The sequence below is a fragment of the Terrapene carolina genome, unplaced genomic scaffold (genome assembly GCF_002925995.2).
Source record: "Terrapene carolina triunguis isolate 2854851 unplaced genomic scaffold, T_m_triunguis-2.0 Scaffold231, whole genome shotgun sequence".
In the NCBI taxonomy this organism is placed as follows: domain Eukaryota; kingdom Metazoa; phylum Chordata; order Testudines; family Emydidae; genus Terrapene; species Terrapene triunguis.
Window position 1 is genome coordinate 16,678,512 of NW_020664582.1, and position 15,984 is coordinate 16,694,495.

Consider the following 15,984-nt stretch of genomic DNA (forward strand, 5'->3'; position numbering starts at 1 on the left):
AAAAAAAAAAAAAAAAAAAGTAACTTTCCAGGGAAGGATTATTTATTTCTCCCCAAAGAGAAGACTTTTTTAAAGAAGTTTTTAAAAAATGAACTCATGTCATGATTCTGAAACTTGCGTCATCACCCTGGGCAGAGGCACGCAGGAGGGTGAAATCTCTCCCTAGTAAAACAAAAGTGCCTTTTTTCACAAAGCCTCATTATCCAAGTAATTCAGCAAATTTCTAGAGGCAATTCCTAGAAAAGGGAGTGGGAAGAATCAAAACAAGGTCAGCAGCACCACAGACTCAGATTTAGAATATAATCTGACAAAAATTTGCACCATGTTACTGAAGTGTTATATTAGAACTTTTTTTCTTTCAGCTCTACAAATAATGGAATGTTTTAAATTCAACTGTTTCAGGATAAGGACAAAGGCATGCCTTTGACCAGCTGTGCATGGACAGAACTCTTATAGATCGATCACTTATTTTATTAGCTTTTGGTAGAGTTAGCATTAAAAGAAACATTTATAATGGCTAAAGGACAACTTTTATACAAATGCAAAACCTGAAGCTGCAAGGAGAAATAAGAATTTGGTTTCCAAATTCTTGGAGAGGTGTGTTATAACATAACAAATATAGTAGTTGGAATACTTCTTCCATTAGATTTAAGAACAGCTACTGAACATAAATACAGCCATACTGGGTTAAGATCAATGGTCCATCTAGCCCAGTATCCTGTCTTCGGACAGTGGCCAGTGCCAGGTGCCCCAGAGGGAATGAACAGAACAGGTAATCATCAAGTGATCCATCCCCTGTCGCTCATTTCCAGCTTCTGGCAAACAGACTAGGGACATCCCTGACCATCGTGGCTAATAGCCACTGACAGACCTATCGTCCATGAACTTAACTAATTCTTTTTTGAACCCTGTTATACCCTGTTTCCCCGAAAATAAGACAGTGTCTTATATTAATTTTTGCTCCCAAAGATGCGCTAGGTCTTATTTTCAGGGGAGGTCTTATTTTTCCTGGAGCTTCGGGGCCTTATATTCCGGGGTGGCCTTATTATCGGGGAGGTCTTATTTTCGGGGGGATGCCTTATATTACAGCGAGAGGCAAAACTGGAAGTAGGTCTTATTTTCGGGGGATGTCTTACTTTCGGGGAAACAGGGTAGTTTTGGCCATCACAACATCCTCTGGCAATGAGTTCCACAGGTTGACTGTGTGTTCTGTGAAGAAGTACTTCCTTTTGTTTGTTTTAAACCTGCTGACTATTAATTTCATTGGGAAATTTCACTGGAAAGACTATACAGTGGAGGCCGTGTAACTTTATATCAGAAAGTGGAGCAACTGATGGGATTTCGTTGGGTTTATACAGTGATCCATGTTGCTAACCAAAAAAACATAACCTCCTGACCTAACATTAATAGTAAGTTTCACCATCTTAAAGCATTTTCTCCTAATTCAGCCATATAGGAGCTCAAATCTCTGATTTCCTACGTGCTTGGGCATCACAAAATAAACTTAAATATCCTGTTACTTAACCAGAAACAGTAAATTGTATTGCCCTTATATACAGGATTGTAACAGTTTTTCCCATTGCTTTCTGTTCTGGGGAGTCTTGAATGCTAAGAAATAGACCAAAAAGGAAAATCAGTCCCCAAAATATAGCCTCGTTAAATCCTCCTCGAGGCACAAGAACCTCCTTACACTTGGAAACTGAGTTAATTAAACTGGGTGCAACATATCTAGAGTTTGTTTAAAACAGAAATCACTTAAGATATTCAACATTAGCTGCTTTACTGTAACAGTGAAATTTGAAAAGCAGGACATTCAATGACCACATTCAGTGTCAACATTTATGAAATTATATTAGAGATATTACACAAATACACATATACAAATATTTACATCAGAAGCAAAAAAGAAATACTGATGATGAATTTTACAACTGTAGAATACGTTTAGCATAACAGTATACTAACACAGAAACATGGTAATCAAATACCTTGTAAGTAATCTGCCAAGTCTCCACCATTGCAATACTGTTGAAAAGAAAGGAGAGGCTGGTACTCAAAATGTAGATGTCTGAATGTTCACTCCATTCATTATATGTTAATTTTCATTTCTTATATGTTTTTTCCTAATAAAATCTAGAAAATCTTTTGCATCTGTTTGACTTTAATATTATTTTTGTTAATTATTCATAGTTATTAATTCTGGTGTGTAATGGAAACATTCCATTAAGAATTATGGTATTGTGAACAGAAACACTGCATAATTTATAGAACACATACAATTATTGTTGTCTTTAACAGTGCATATGAAATTAATGATCCAGCTTTCAGATTTATAAATTTCAGCCGGCCAAAGTATATTGCAGCTATATCTGCATAGTCAATCCATTTTTATAGCACTTTTGTAGATGAAGACTAATTCAAATCCAGTTAAATAGAAACATACACAAACACATACCTCCATTACCAAGAAGACAGAGTTGGACATTTCCTGAAAGAAAAGCACAATAAATCTCATTTAGGGAGATGACAAGATAGGGCCTTCAAAACAAAACCAACCAACCAAAGAACCCTTACACTAACCAAATGTAGTATTAGATTTTCAATTAACTGAAATGACCTTACTCAAAATCATTAAATTTTAGTGTAATAACTGATGTTCCTAAGTCTTCATACAACAGGCATTACAGATTTTATTTTTAAAAGTGTATATTAGTTCTCATGAAGATTGCCAGAATAATCATCAAAGTCTGAATCTCTAGCCATACAAAATGCACGGCAAAGAGAACAACAGTGTGAGCGTCATTCACATATTGTCCCTTTAGCCTTCATACCTATTCAGTACCTCAGCCAACGCTACATTAATAAAGGGCCAATTAGGTGTCCATCCCATATTTGGCCACCTCTTCAACTAGACACCAGTCCAACCAATCAGCCATTAGATGGCATTTGTTGTTTTTTAACATCCTGGGTCAAATTTGATCTAGTGGCAAGGCAAAAGGCGGCTTAAGATTTTCCAGAGCCAGCCAATCCCCTGTAAGAGGGATTTCAAAGTAAGGTTCCCTGCTCCTTGGCCAAACAAGCATTGGTCCTGCCACTTGAAAAAATGAAGGTCAATCAGGAATCACACATCAGTTTGCCAAATGCCTGGAATAAACTGGATACCCAAATGTCCTATCAGACTTGCAGGGTACTTAATCCAGGCTCCTTGTATACTTCTGGAAATTATCTCCCCAATGAGTCATTGGCTGAGGCATGCTCCAGACATGGAGTTAAGCATCTCACCTCAAGGCTGCAATTTGATATGGCAGCCCTAGTGAGAGTTTCCAAGCTTCTGACACATTTGGAACTGGGACTCCCCGTCTGAATATAGGGTAAGAGTTATTCAAAGGCTGATTAGCTAACCCCCAACTGTAAACTGTGCATACCCTTCCCAAGCCTGACTGCAACCTTTCCTGCTTTTTAGTGTGGAAATAAGAACGTGGACTTTTTATGCACGAAAGATTCTTTTTTAACCTAAGAGAAAGTCTGCTCATCTGTACCAACAGCCAACACAAATTGTATGTATTGGTAACAGTGTGCTGCAGCACTCAGATTTCTATATTGATTCATTTTCAATTTTCTCACATATGGCTATAGCGCCACATGTGTTCCATGGCATTTATAGACAGTCAAAACTCAGACCTTGTCTCAGAGTTTGCATTCTAACTGGGTAACAGTAGACAGAAGGCATGAGGAGTCAGAGGGCGCTAGGAGGAGGTAACAAGTGAGAGGGAGAAAAGCACACACAAAATAAAGTTATGGTTCTTCTTAAGTAGGACAATACATTCAATCCCTATATAATGGAACTCAAGTTAACATAAGAGTGGGGTGGGTTTTTTTTGAAAATTAGTTGGAAGAGGTGGTTTTTGAGGTGTTTGAAGTAGGAGAGGGACGTAGCATACCATACAGGATAAAGCACATTCGGAAGCAGAATTATACACAGTTTGCCTGTACGTATACTAGTGACAAAGGAAGTCAGAAGGGGCACTATACAGCAAAATAGCAGCTGTGAAATTAGTCACTTTTCTGTGCTTATATTAAAATCTTCACACATTTTGAATCTGAGCATACTGCCAAGAACTTCTATGAAACTATGAAGTGATTTGTCAGGTGTTCACAGACAACTGGTAAACATTTGATGGTACACTGAACTCTCAGCAAGAAAAAAGTATTTAAAAATTGTGCTTTGATGTGCTTTGTCAGAGCCGGATCCAAAGCCCAATGCAGTCAGTGGAAGCCTTCCCAGTGACTTCAATGAGCACTGGATCAGACCCAGAGCAAGGGAGCTGACTTGCCTAAGTGCGACAATCAAAAAATACAGTACATAACCTCTTATTTGTTCGGACTTCTAAATTCTACAGGCATTACACAAATGAGAAAAAAATAAGATACTCAACTACTTATGTTTTTTAATTACAATAATTTATAATTGCTGTTTTGAAACTGCCAATTACTAAACACACCACATTTTAACCATTGAAAGCCAAACCAAGTTTGGGGTGAATTGCTTAATGGTGAAAATTTGTATTCCTGTGTTTGAGAACAAAATACAGTCAAGCTATTCCTCAAAGACCCCAGACATTTCAGCTGATATCATGAACTACAAGACTGAAAAATGAAAGCTTACATAAGAGCGCAGAACACATCAAATTACTGTCAAGTAGTATTCGCATTCTAATTCCTGGAGTTTGTTTTCTAAAAGGATCGTAATTTCTATTCACTTGCAAGAATAAGTTACATTTAAGATGAACTAGGTATTTTAATGTTTGTTCAACACAGAGGCAGGCCAATTAACCTTTTGGAAGTGTTCATGTTAGCCACCTCCTTTAGCTATGCATAAAGGCAATCAAGGCGCTCTTTTCTCCAGCTCAGAACATTGAAAGCATTACAGATTTGTTTGCATCTTGAAGCAAGTTTCTTGGAAAGTTAATCGAGTCTGTTGCAACTAAGGGCTAACTCCCACCAACAAACAACCAATACTGAAGCAGCAGTAGATCAAATTACAGGAAGTTCCCGTTTGTTTTGTTGTCTTGGAGCATGTGTCTCCCCTACAAACCACAATGTTTTTTTCCAGGAAAGCAATATACTAAGTCAGCTAAACATGTACATTAGGGTTGCCACGCATCCGGTTTTCGACCGGGCGTTCGGCTGGAGCCCGCACCCCAAACCCCCTCCAGGTCAGAACCCCCTCCTGGACCCTAACTCCCTCCCAGAGCCTGCATCCCAACCCCGTCCCAGCACTGAGCCCTCTCCTGCACCCCATACCCCTCATCCCTGGCCCCAGCTGGAGCGCACACCCCCTCCCATACCCCAATCCCTTGCCCCAGCCCTGAGTCCCCTCCCGCACGCTGAACCCCTTGGCGCAAGCCCAAAGCCCCCTCCTGCACTCCAACCCCCTCATCCGCAGCCACACCCCAGAGTCTGCACCCCCAGCTGGAGCCCTCACCCCCCTCCCGCATCCCAACCACCTGCCCCAGCCCAGTGAAAGTTAGTGAGGGTGGGGGAGAGTGAGGGAGTGAGTAAGTGAGGGGGGGATGGAGTGAACGGGGGCACGGCCTCGAAGAAGGAGCAGGACGGGGCAGGGCCTCAGGTAACAGGTGGGGCAGGGCAAGAGTGCTCAGTTTTGTGCGATTAGAAAGTTGGCAACTGTAACGTCCATATTTTCTCTTTCTCTATTTAGACGACTGAAAATATTTCATGACAATACAAGCTGTCTTTTTAATTTGATAGTGGTTCTTGCTGTGTGTCTTCTTAATAAAGTCTTCCAACTAAACCAGCCATATTTTCTTCTAGAAGTCTTCCAGTTACACCAACTAACATTTAGAATATTCGGAGCACAATGCTTAAATTGCAAACTCTCTGTGCTAATTAAAGTACTTGTGCGTTCCAATTGATTTCCGTCATTCTGACGGATGAAGAATGGGAAAGAACTTAAAGAAAGAGTACTGAGAGCCAGGAGACCTAGGTTCTATTCCTGGCCCTCACAGATCTGCTCTGCAACCTTCAACAAATCTTTTTTCCCCACCCATAAAAGGGGATCAATGTTACCTCACAAAGGCATGATGAGAACTAATTCATTGTTTGTAAAGTGCTTTGTGTTCTTTGGGTGGAAGACACTAAACAAGTGAAAGTTAGAACAAGCTGTAGCACTGGCGGTAATTCCTCTCTTGTGCTTTAACAGGAGTGTAATGTACCTGATTTTCCATAAGATTTCAACTATATATTTCAGTCATCAGGTTGAGAGTTTAGGCAACCGAGGAGCCTGCCATCAGATCATACTGCACTTCAACTCTTGAAATTCTATTTCAATTGTCTTCCCCTGTTACATAGCAAGTTTTCTCAAGTTCCAATATCTACTCTCCACTGGCAAACAGAATGGTTGGTGCATGATATTCCACCCATAGAGCAAAAATATGAACAATTAGAACCGACGATTTCACAGAATTAGCAACTCAAACTATGCAGTTTTCTTTGTACAAAAATGGCAACTCATGACAGAATCCAACAATCAGCTAATGCTAGTTATTTATTCATCACAGAACTAAAGAGCAAATTTTCCAGAATTCCCTGTGAAGCAATATTCTTTTAACTGATATTGTTCCCTTCAGAAATAGGAAGCCCTTTAGTTGTCCCAGGATAGTGACTGTTCCTTCTCCAAATAAGCAAGAGGAATCTAAAAAGTGGTTAGTTTAATATCACTTAAAAATCAAAGTAAACACTGCAATGCCACAGTTATTTGGACACTCCCCTCAGACAGTTGGGGAGGTGGCTGGTGCCAGAGAGCGTTGGATCAGAAGCACACATTTTTTGTACATAGGAACTTGAGAAAACTGAGCTGTTTTTTGCAGTTTGCACGACCACTCTTTTCTTCTGCCAGTTGCCCACTCTGAAGGCAGCCCATGTGCCCCTTGTGGCTACTAATACAGTATGGCCAAGGATTTCATTTACTTGTTTCTGAGAAACTGTGGCAAGTGGCAATGGATCAAGATTACAAACTCTGTAATATTTCCAATCCCCTCCAACAACCCATTAACTTTAACTCAAGCCCCTCACTCCATAGAACACCTATCCAAAAGTTTAAACACCTAGCTGAATTTCCCAATTTTGTCTAAGTTCATCCCTAAATATCACATAATGTTTAAATTTTTAAAACTGTATATCTGAAACTGAAGTCTTAAATGAAACTTCAACCTGTCTGTGCTCTAGAGTTCAGACAATTTATTTGGAGAGAATCTATATTATTTAAATTAGTGGTCATATTCCCCCACTTGCTCCCCTGATGGCTTTGTTTACCTTGCTTGTAAACATGCTTTCACTGTCTTTGGTCTCACCTTGCTTAATTTACTTTGGAGATAGTCAAGTCCGTAAAACCACCTTCTTTTGTCTACGACAGATTGGGCTTAGGCACTATCTGTCAACACATTTTAGGAATGCATTTCCAGCACCGCCCATACATACATCACACAATAATATTAACGACTAGCGTGTTACCAATTTGCACTTGACACCTTACACAACACCTTTTAGATTCAGATTATGACAACAGCAAGTTGGGGCAGTGACTGTGTCAGACCTGTGTCAGTTATGGTAGGAGGTTCCCTCTGCCAGTTGGTGCTGAGGGGTCCCTAGGTCACAATATTATTTTTACATTATATCTTTGTGGGGCAATATTGTTTATTAATACAGCACAATCAAGAGTCATCTTTAATTATGCTTTCCCCAGTGTATTTAAACTCTAACCATTTCAGCATAATCTAATACTTGGATCTTGCCACAACACACTGCTATTTGACACAACACTAAGGCTCTAATCCTTCATATGCACCAACTTTTGCTCACACTGGTGACATGAGTTATTTTCCAAGTTTCTTCATAACTTGTATCCCTACTTCAGATACAAGTTTGGATGTGGTGCTAGAGCACAACAGTAAGATTTAAGATGGGAAAAATACACCAAGATTTTCCTTTTACAGGTACACCTGTGTTGTTTCCTATGGTTGTTTAAACAGTTAAACTAGGTTAAGCTAGAGCTTTCTCCATAAACCAAGGCAGTTATGTAGCTTTTCCTTAACCACTATTCCTAGAAAAGGGTGTTTGATGTGTTTTGGCAGCCAAATAAGATAGCTAGTAAGAATAATTATTTCAGATTAACTTTATTAATCCTAGGTTGGTAGCCTTAATCTAGGACAGAGGAATCCTTTTCACCAATCAGATGAGTAGATTAAATGTTTCACAAGGAGATTTTTCCCATCTGGTCAAAAGTCATATCTAGTTTATGTCCTGTAAGGAATACTTTCCACGGTGCTGGCTTTAGGTTGACCAACCATGCCAAGTACTAAGTTTACCTCGAACCCAAACATCTTTCAACGTTCCACCAATACAAGGTCCCTAATACAGAACAGCTGAATTAGCTCACATCACCATCTAAGTTCACAATAAATTTCTCTAGTATACATCTGGTATCAACCATATTTGTGGATAGCATGAAGAATATAAACTCCATGTTGCGATACATAAAGAAACCTTTTGAATTATTTTGCTGAGGAGCAGAACTATTCACACATCCTCCATCATTCCCTCAATTTGTGGTCTTTGGGTTGACCTGCTAAACAGAGCATAAGGTAAAGTATTCAAAACCGAAAAGTATAGTGACCCAATGTGTTACAGACCTAACATTCAAGAATAAAACTGACCTAATAAAGCTGTTTTTGAAAACTTCATTTTTAAAATTTATAAAAGCTTTCACATTTTTAAAAACAGATCACAAAATCATTACAGTGCAATTGTTCCAGCCTATGCTTCTATTCACTTTAGAGGAATAACATGCAAAACAAATTTACCCTATATTCTGCTAGAGTCACATGAACATCCATTCAAACATTTTTTTCTTTGCATGCCTTGCTTTACGGTCTCGTGTCTCTCTTTTTGCCTGTGATGCTTCTGAATCAACTGATTCAGGGTTTCCCCAGCAAGGACAAGTAGAAGACAGAAAACGCTAACAAAACATTCCAGGTCTTCTGAAAGCTAAACACATACATTTAGGAAGGGAATATTGGGCATTAAGTCCATCAAAACTCAGTATGTTTTAACCCCTGATATTCAGGAGGTGTCTCAGGATGAAGATGTGGATGAAGTCCCAGCCCAAATCAAGGGTCTGGTACAGAACAAAATATTTCCATTTAGAACACATTCATTTTTAAAAAAGCAAAGTGCAAGTCAGATATCCAAGATTAACAACTGTGGCCATCAATAATCTATAGCTCTAGTTATATATCCTAGATTTCTTTTGGTTTATGAAATTGTTCTCTGTAATGAATTAACATCTGCAGAGAATAATCTTAATGGGTTGCCAATTATTTTAACACCCTGGAAGAACAATTTCAATAAGGACCTGTGATCACTCCCCCTGCCTCCTAGAAATGGCAGCAAATCAAATGGATACTCTTGCTCTATGTCTACTAGTTCCATTTAAACACACATTTATGACCTGAGTCCCAGGTGTATGTACATCAGCATGACAGCTCATATATCTATCGTCTTCTGATTAACCCATCCGAAAATTAACTTGCCATACATTAGTTATAATTTCTTGGCCAAGCATGCCTCTCACCTCTCTGGGACACTGAGATATTTGGCAAAAGCACTAATGATTTAGTTAATAGGAGTTTGCTCAATATAATTTTTAGCTATTTCTCACTGTACTCCAGTCATGGGTTAATTTTTTTCCTATGTGCACACCACAGCAATAATCCTCCACACAGGACTGAACATTTGTTTAGTCCTGCCTAAATGTTAAGTCTCAGACGAAATGTCAGTTGACATCTGACTGTAGGATCAAATAGCACACATGCTGCCAATTATTCATATAAAAGAGCAATCAGCCATGGGAAATGTACTACAATAGCAAGGCCAGTCACTTTCTGGTACTTGAAATGCTGTACTTAACTAACAGCTATGGTAGGAATGAAACTGAATAGTCACTCTTAGAATGGCCTGCTACATAATACAAAAAGACAAAATTATGTTACTGTCACACCAAACATCTGCCTTTCACAAATTATTCTGTTGCACCTACGCACTTGTAAGTGCTTGAAACAGGGCCATGACACACAAACTGTAATAACTAGGCACACCAGGGTAAGTTAAGGACAACATATTAACTTTGCTTCAAAAACTTTTAAAAGGTTGTTCCTATCCCTCAATTCCTTCTCATAACACACTAATTTTAGACACTAATTCTATCTCATTCTTCAAGGACCAGCATTATGGCAGCCAACCTTCCAGCTACTACTAAGTACTATGTGATTTAGAAATTCAGATTCTTGAGTGAATTTTCTTTCGATCATTTTTTTAAAAAATACATTATTTTTAGACTTCTGCAGCCTTCATTTCAGAGGCTGATTGTATTTTCCACCACACAGATGGATTCCCAACAATAGGGAAGTCAAAGTAGTATAATATTTGGGGCCTGTCCGCCATGAGTGTCTTACTAAATAAGTAAGAAATTAACTATTTAAACAATGCCTAAAAGCATGATAGATGTCTCCCAGTATAGAAGAGAAAATATCTTTACCCTAAGAAGTTTACCAACTAGTAATAGACACAGCACAACATACCACAGAACAAGAGAGTAAAGAGATGTAGGTGAGGAATGACAGATTATTCAGTTGCTCAGTGAGGTTAGTGCATAACATACTGGAGCAAAAATAACTTCTTTGTTGAGAAATGAACACAAGAGAATAAGTGGACTTTGGGAGTGATTTAAAAAAAGAGGAGGACAGTGGTTTTGTGGACAGCTCAGAAATGGTTTTCAATGTTTAAGGGGATGTATGGAATGGCTGTGCTGGAACAACAGAGCAGGAACAAAATTTGCTGAGTTTAGAGGCCTTAGACAAGAACCTGAGAAAAATATGGCACTGCAAGACGTTGGTGCTCCAAGAAGAATGCTGTGCTGAAGTGCCAAATCCAAAAAAAAAAAAAAAAAAAACGGGCAGACACATTGAAGTAGGTGCTGGAGCAAGCACCAAAGCCCCAGAACAAGCAAAGAACAAGAACATGCCAGAGTGATTGAAGCAACCACCTCAAAAAATGTAGGTCGCCACGCCAGACTGATGGAATGTTTGGGTAAATCGAACAAGGCTACACAACTAATGATGGTAAAACAGAGTGATACAGAAAGGCAGTCGCCAACAGGGACTTCCTTCCCTAACCATGGTCTAGAAGGAACTGATTGAAATGTTCAAACGTTAGTATTTATATTTAAAGCAGGGGGTGATGCACGATGGCCAACAGGTTGTCTGGCTTGTGCTCTATCTTGCTACCACTGCCCTCAAGGATAACTGGAAGTGGGTATTCTGCCCAGCAGTAAGCTAAGCCCCCAAAAAAGAGAACCCTACACAAGTAGTATCTTTAAAGAAAATGTATTTCTCTAATAGACCAGAAATCAGTGATCTCTGATCTACTATTCAAGCAGCAAACTCCAATCTCCATATGGTGGAGACATTCATCCACCCCATTATATCATTACTTCCAAGATGTATGTCCTACTTTTATTCAGATGTCTGATATTTTAAATAACTTTCTGAATGATAAATTATTTGCTAAAACAGGAGCAGTCTGGCTCCATGTAAAGAATAATCTCCATTCAACACACGCAGTTGGGATCATCAACTTTAAAAAAAAGCATAAATTCACAGCCTAAATATAGTTCATTCTAAATAGCTATTTCCCATCACATTTTTGTATACAGATAACCAATATTTTCACTTAAGTAGCATCTTTTATCCAAGGATCTCAATGCACTTTACAAAAGGTGGGTTAAAGCGTTGGGAGGGAGTTGTTTGTTTTGTTTTTCTAATTAACCTGTCAAGATCCGAGTCAAGGATTCTCTGTTCCTCCTATAAAAGCAAACGACATCCCAGACACCTAAAGCAAGGAAAGGAGATGGATTTCAGATGCTATTTAGGGGTTTGGGAGTAATCCACTCTTCAGTAAGACAAAGAATGCTGGACTCAAGCTCTAGAAGGCAAATACAAGAAGTTATTTTTAAATATTTTATTTTAAAACCCGTCTTCACATGTTAAAGACTACCCATCTATTTCATTAGTGATTTAGAATGTTATAGAGCTCTGTGTTTATTTTTAAAGTTTTAAGTTCGCCATTAAAATAACCTTTCAGAGTCCTGGGCCCTCAAACTCACTCTTCCAACTGAGTAACTACTCATCCTTCACTCACAGATAAAGAAAAATCGTTTTTAAAAATGTCTCCAGTAATAAAAATAAGAAACACTAGCTTAAACCGCTGCTTTGGGCATTTAACCTTCCCTACTGGTCCTTAATGGACTGATATGGGGACAGATATCTGCAGCCTTATCGGTTTTAAATATATTTATTATAGCATTCCAATACCATTTTGAGGAACTACTGTGCACGCTACCGATTTGCTCTAGATACCAGCTCTACTAAAAACTATCCTGCATACTCTCTAATACTATGGCTTGCTACAGTTATCTTGGCTCCCAATACAGCATAAATAGCAAGTATGTCTCTGCTTATATGAAATGCTTAACTACAGTTCAAACCTGCCAACACTGCATGTAGCCACCTTATGGAAATCAATGGCAATTATTGTGCTGGCATCAGTACAACACAATATTAATGCCAAGCAATGCATACACATTAATGGCTCACCAATTCATTTGGGAACATTTCCAGATGAATGGGCACTTTTAGTATTATAATGGAGTGAAGGCTACACATGCTAAGTGGTATATCAAACCTCTGAATTCAGAGAGAGTTGAAGCCAGAGCAATGTATGATGCTTCCAAATGCCCATGTGCTAATAGCAGGATTGTTCACAATCAAGATTTAATGAAAAGGTTTAGCGGGGTATGCTTTACATTACCAACTATGGGACAGCCGATAGGCAATGCAATACCAAGAAAAGTGGATCTGGACAGAGATAAGGGGAGAGGGAATCTGTGATAGAAACTATCTTACCTGAAATGCATCAAACATGAGAATTATTTCAAAATAAAGCAGAAGTTCAGTGATTTTTTTTCAAGTATCTACTATCCCATTCATTCACAGACTTGATATATTCCAGAGTAGAACGTAAACACATATACAGCTATAACTGCATTGTGTAAATAGATCACTTACCACTAAGTGGTACTGAAAATATTTATTCTGCATTAAAATACATTTATATTTCCCCCACGTGGTTTTTAGCTACTTATAACCCACCAGCTTTTCACTCAGAAGACCTAGTAAAACAAAATGACAGTTCTTTGATTATATAGTAAACTGGTCTGTCAAACAGTGCTGTCTAAAACGCGAGCATTTTCTGCTTCAAACTGCCCTAAGGTTAACAAAAGCTACAGACTGACAGATCTATAAAAAACAGACTCCCAGTCACACTGAGAACTCCCTACTGTGATACAGACTTCACTGGCTCCAACATTCAGAGCCAAAGACTGTAGTTTCTGTGGTTTGATAACTACTTGATTTCCAAAAGTCTAATCTATTGTATTATATTCCCAAAATGTTTGATGTTATGGGAAACAAAAAGTGCAATACATGTAGAACATGAAACACTAAAGCAAATGAGTAGGTACAATGGCTGCCAGATGTGTTATGCCTAGCATAGTGTCTTTCTTTCTGGGCTATAAATTAATGTAATCTCATAAATTAATTATGTATAATATTTCACAAACATAACACTATACAGAAATTGAAAGTCCTATTTGTGTGACTGTCATATTCTTTAGCACATATTTCATCAATAGACGTGACCTCAGCATGCCAAGTTTTACATTTTGCTATATATGTGTCTGAAATATATCCAAGGTCTGACATACAGTTTTCCCTTCTCCTACTTATAGCTGTGCCTTATAATTAAGCACAAGGTTGAATGACAAGCAGAACCATCCCCATCTCAAACTGAGAATATAGGCCTGATCATATGAGAAGTCTCATGACTAACATTTACTATATTGGCATCTTTCCAACCCTGACAGACCAGGAAAGTATGAGACTCATGTTTCCAAATAAACTTTACGTAAAGAAATGGCTTCCATAAACAAATGTAGGGTACTATTCTCCCTTCACGGCACACTAGTGGGAATTTTGTGCATGAATCAGAAGGAGAATTAGACCCCCCTGGATTTTATAATGGAAAGAGAACAATTAGATCATCAAAACATGGAAAACCAAGACAACATGCCTTAAAGGTGAACTGTGAAGCTTTTTTTCATTTTATTTTATAAAGTAAAGGCTGGTGAGCTTAAACTAATATATTAACAGAACATGTGTAGACTTAAAAGTTCTAAGTTATAGGTTTTATGCAACGGGTTTTAAAGTCAGCTCCCCCCTTACTTCCCAATATCCAACACTCAGAATTTCTCTTGCAATGGTTGAGGAGGTCATTCAAGTCCAGATGCTGAGAGCCTGCTTTTCCCACTCAACAACGCTTAGCATCAGGCCCTAAACGCCTCAATAAGCAGGGCAGAGAATGCAGAAAAGTGATCACTACTCTGTCTAAGGTGGTCTTGATGTTATCAACTACTGTAAGAGAAGTCCTCAATGCTGAATATAAGAAACGCAGTGGAAAAAGTACTGTAAGTCCACACATCCCAGTGTGTAGTTTGGAAGGGGATGGGGAGAGAAGGGATGTATGCACGCCACCATCTTGCACAAAAATTTAGAGTTTATTTTTGGCATGGTTATTCACAACCATGAGATATGAGGAAAGGTCGATTTTATGCTGGTTTAATTATATTTTAACTGTGCACTGCCCTAAGGATTCTTTACAGTAATTTTATTCACAAATATGCCTCTGTATTTAAGATTAGAATCAAGCCCAGGAGATAAATGTATAGTTCCTATTCAAATAGAAAGAATAACTGCATAACCTACATATTTTCATACATAGCCGTACCCAACACTTGCAAGTCTCAGAATACAGCATCTCTCTCTAAGGAGAATTCATATGGACATGCACTCCCCATAATATGCTGGACTAAACCATTTACAGGCAGATTCCTAGACATACAAGAAAGGGGGAAAATAGGGTCAAAGTGATTTGACACATTGTTTTCCCCTTCCAAGAGGCCCAGTAACACACCTGTGTTATACACATCATTGTATATCTATGCCACTAGCTACATCTGCAACATGTAAATGTCACATCGCTATGTCTTCAATTGCTTTCAGTTTTGCCCCACTGACACAGGATTAAACAGCATATTTCCACACTACAGGGATCTCAAAACCACTGACCCTCTTCTACAGTTAGGATTATAAATTATGTTAACTCCTTCATGCTGTCCACCTCAATAACTGAAAATCATTCTTTCACATCAACAACTGTTAGAAAAATGTCCTAACTGGTGAACACACCCATTCTCTGCCAGCTGCCACTTCCCAGTTAGCAGCATTTTCCTTGGCCCCATTTTCTAATTAGGAAAGGAGAATAGCTGCTACCACTAATGTAACTTCACCCACTTACCTATAAGCACCAGCTGATGCTTTCCCTCTGGGCCAGACTACACAAACAGCCTCTGCAGAGATTCACAAGCTTCCACTTGCTCTTGGAACCCTGCAGCACACTGTGCTCCTTACAAGCTTTGTATTTTGTTTTTGCTTTGTACAAGCTTTGTATTTAATAGCAAACACCCTTTTAGAAAGTGATTAAATCTTTCACCAGAATGGTCTGAGCATTCAAAAAAAGCACAGTTGAAATCAGTTTCAACATACCCATACAATTATATTTGAATACAGATTTTACAGCAGAAAAGGAGATTGTTTACCTGGACATCATAGAGTGCCACAATATTCTCATGCTGAAGTTCCTATAAAACAAAATAATTACATCATGAAAATATAGTCTGGCATAATGAACAGCTAAAGAATGACTTACTCTGCTAGGAAAAACTCATGGGATAGG

General features: G+C 38.6%; 1 protein-coding gene across 2 annotated transcripts in view; it reads right to left on the reverse strand.

Annotated features, from left to right (window-relative positions):
• The window catches only part of ULK2 (unc-51 like autophagy activating kinase 2), a 53,504-nt gene that overhangs the window by 34,275 nt on the left and 3,245 nt on the right, over positions 1–15,984 (reverse strand). For both annotated transcript variants that reach the window (XM_029912516.1, XM_029912515.1), the window contains 3 exons: positions 15,848–15,889; positions 2,456–2,488; positions 1,989–2,025 (listed from right to left, as the gene is read on the reverse strand). In XM_029912516.1, the coding sequence (XP_029768376.1) occupies positions 1,989–2,025; positions 2,456–2,488; positions 15,848–15,889 (112 nt within the window). The remainder of the gene's footprint in view (positions 1–1,988; positions 2,026–2,455; positions 2,489–15,847; positions 15,890–15,984) is intronic.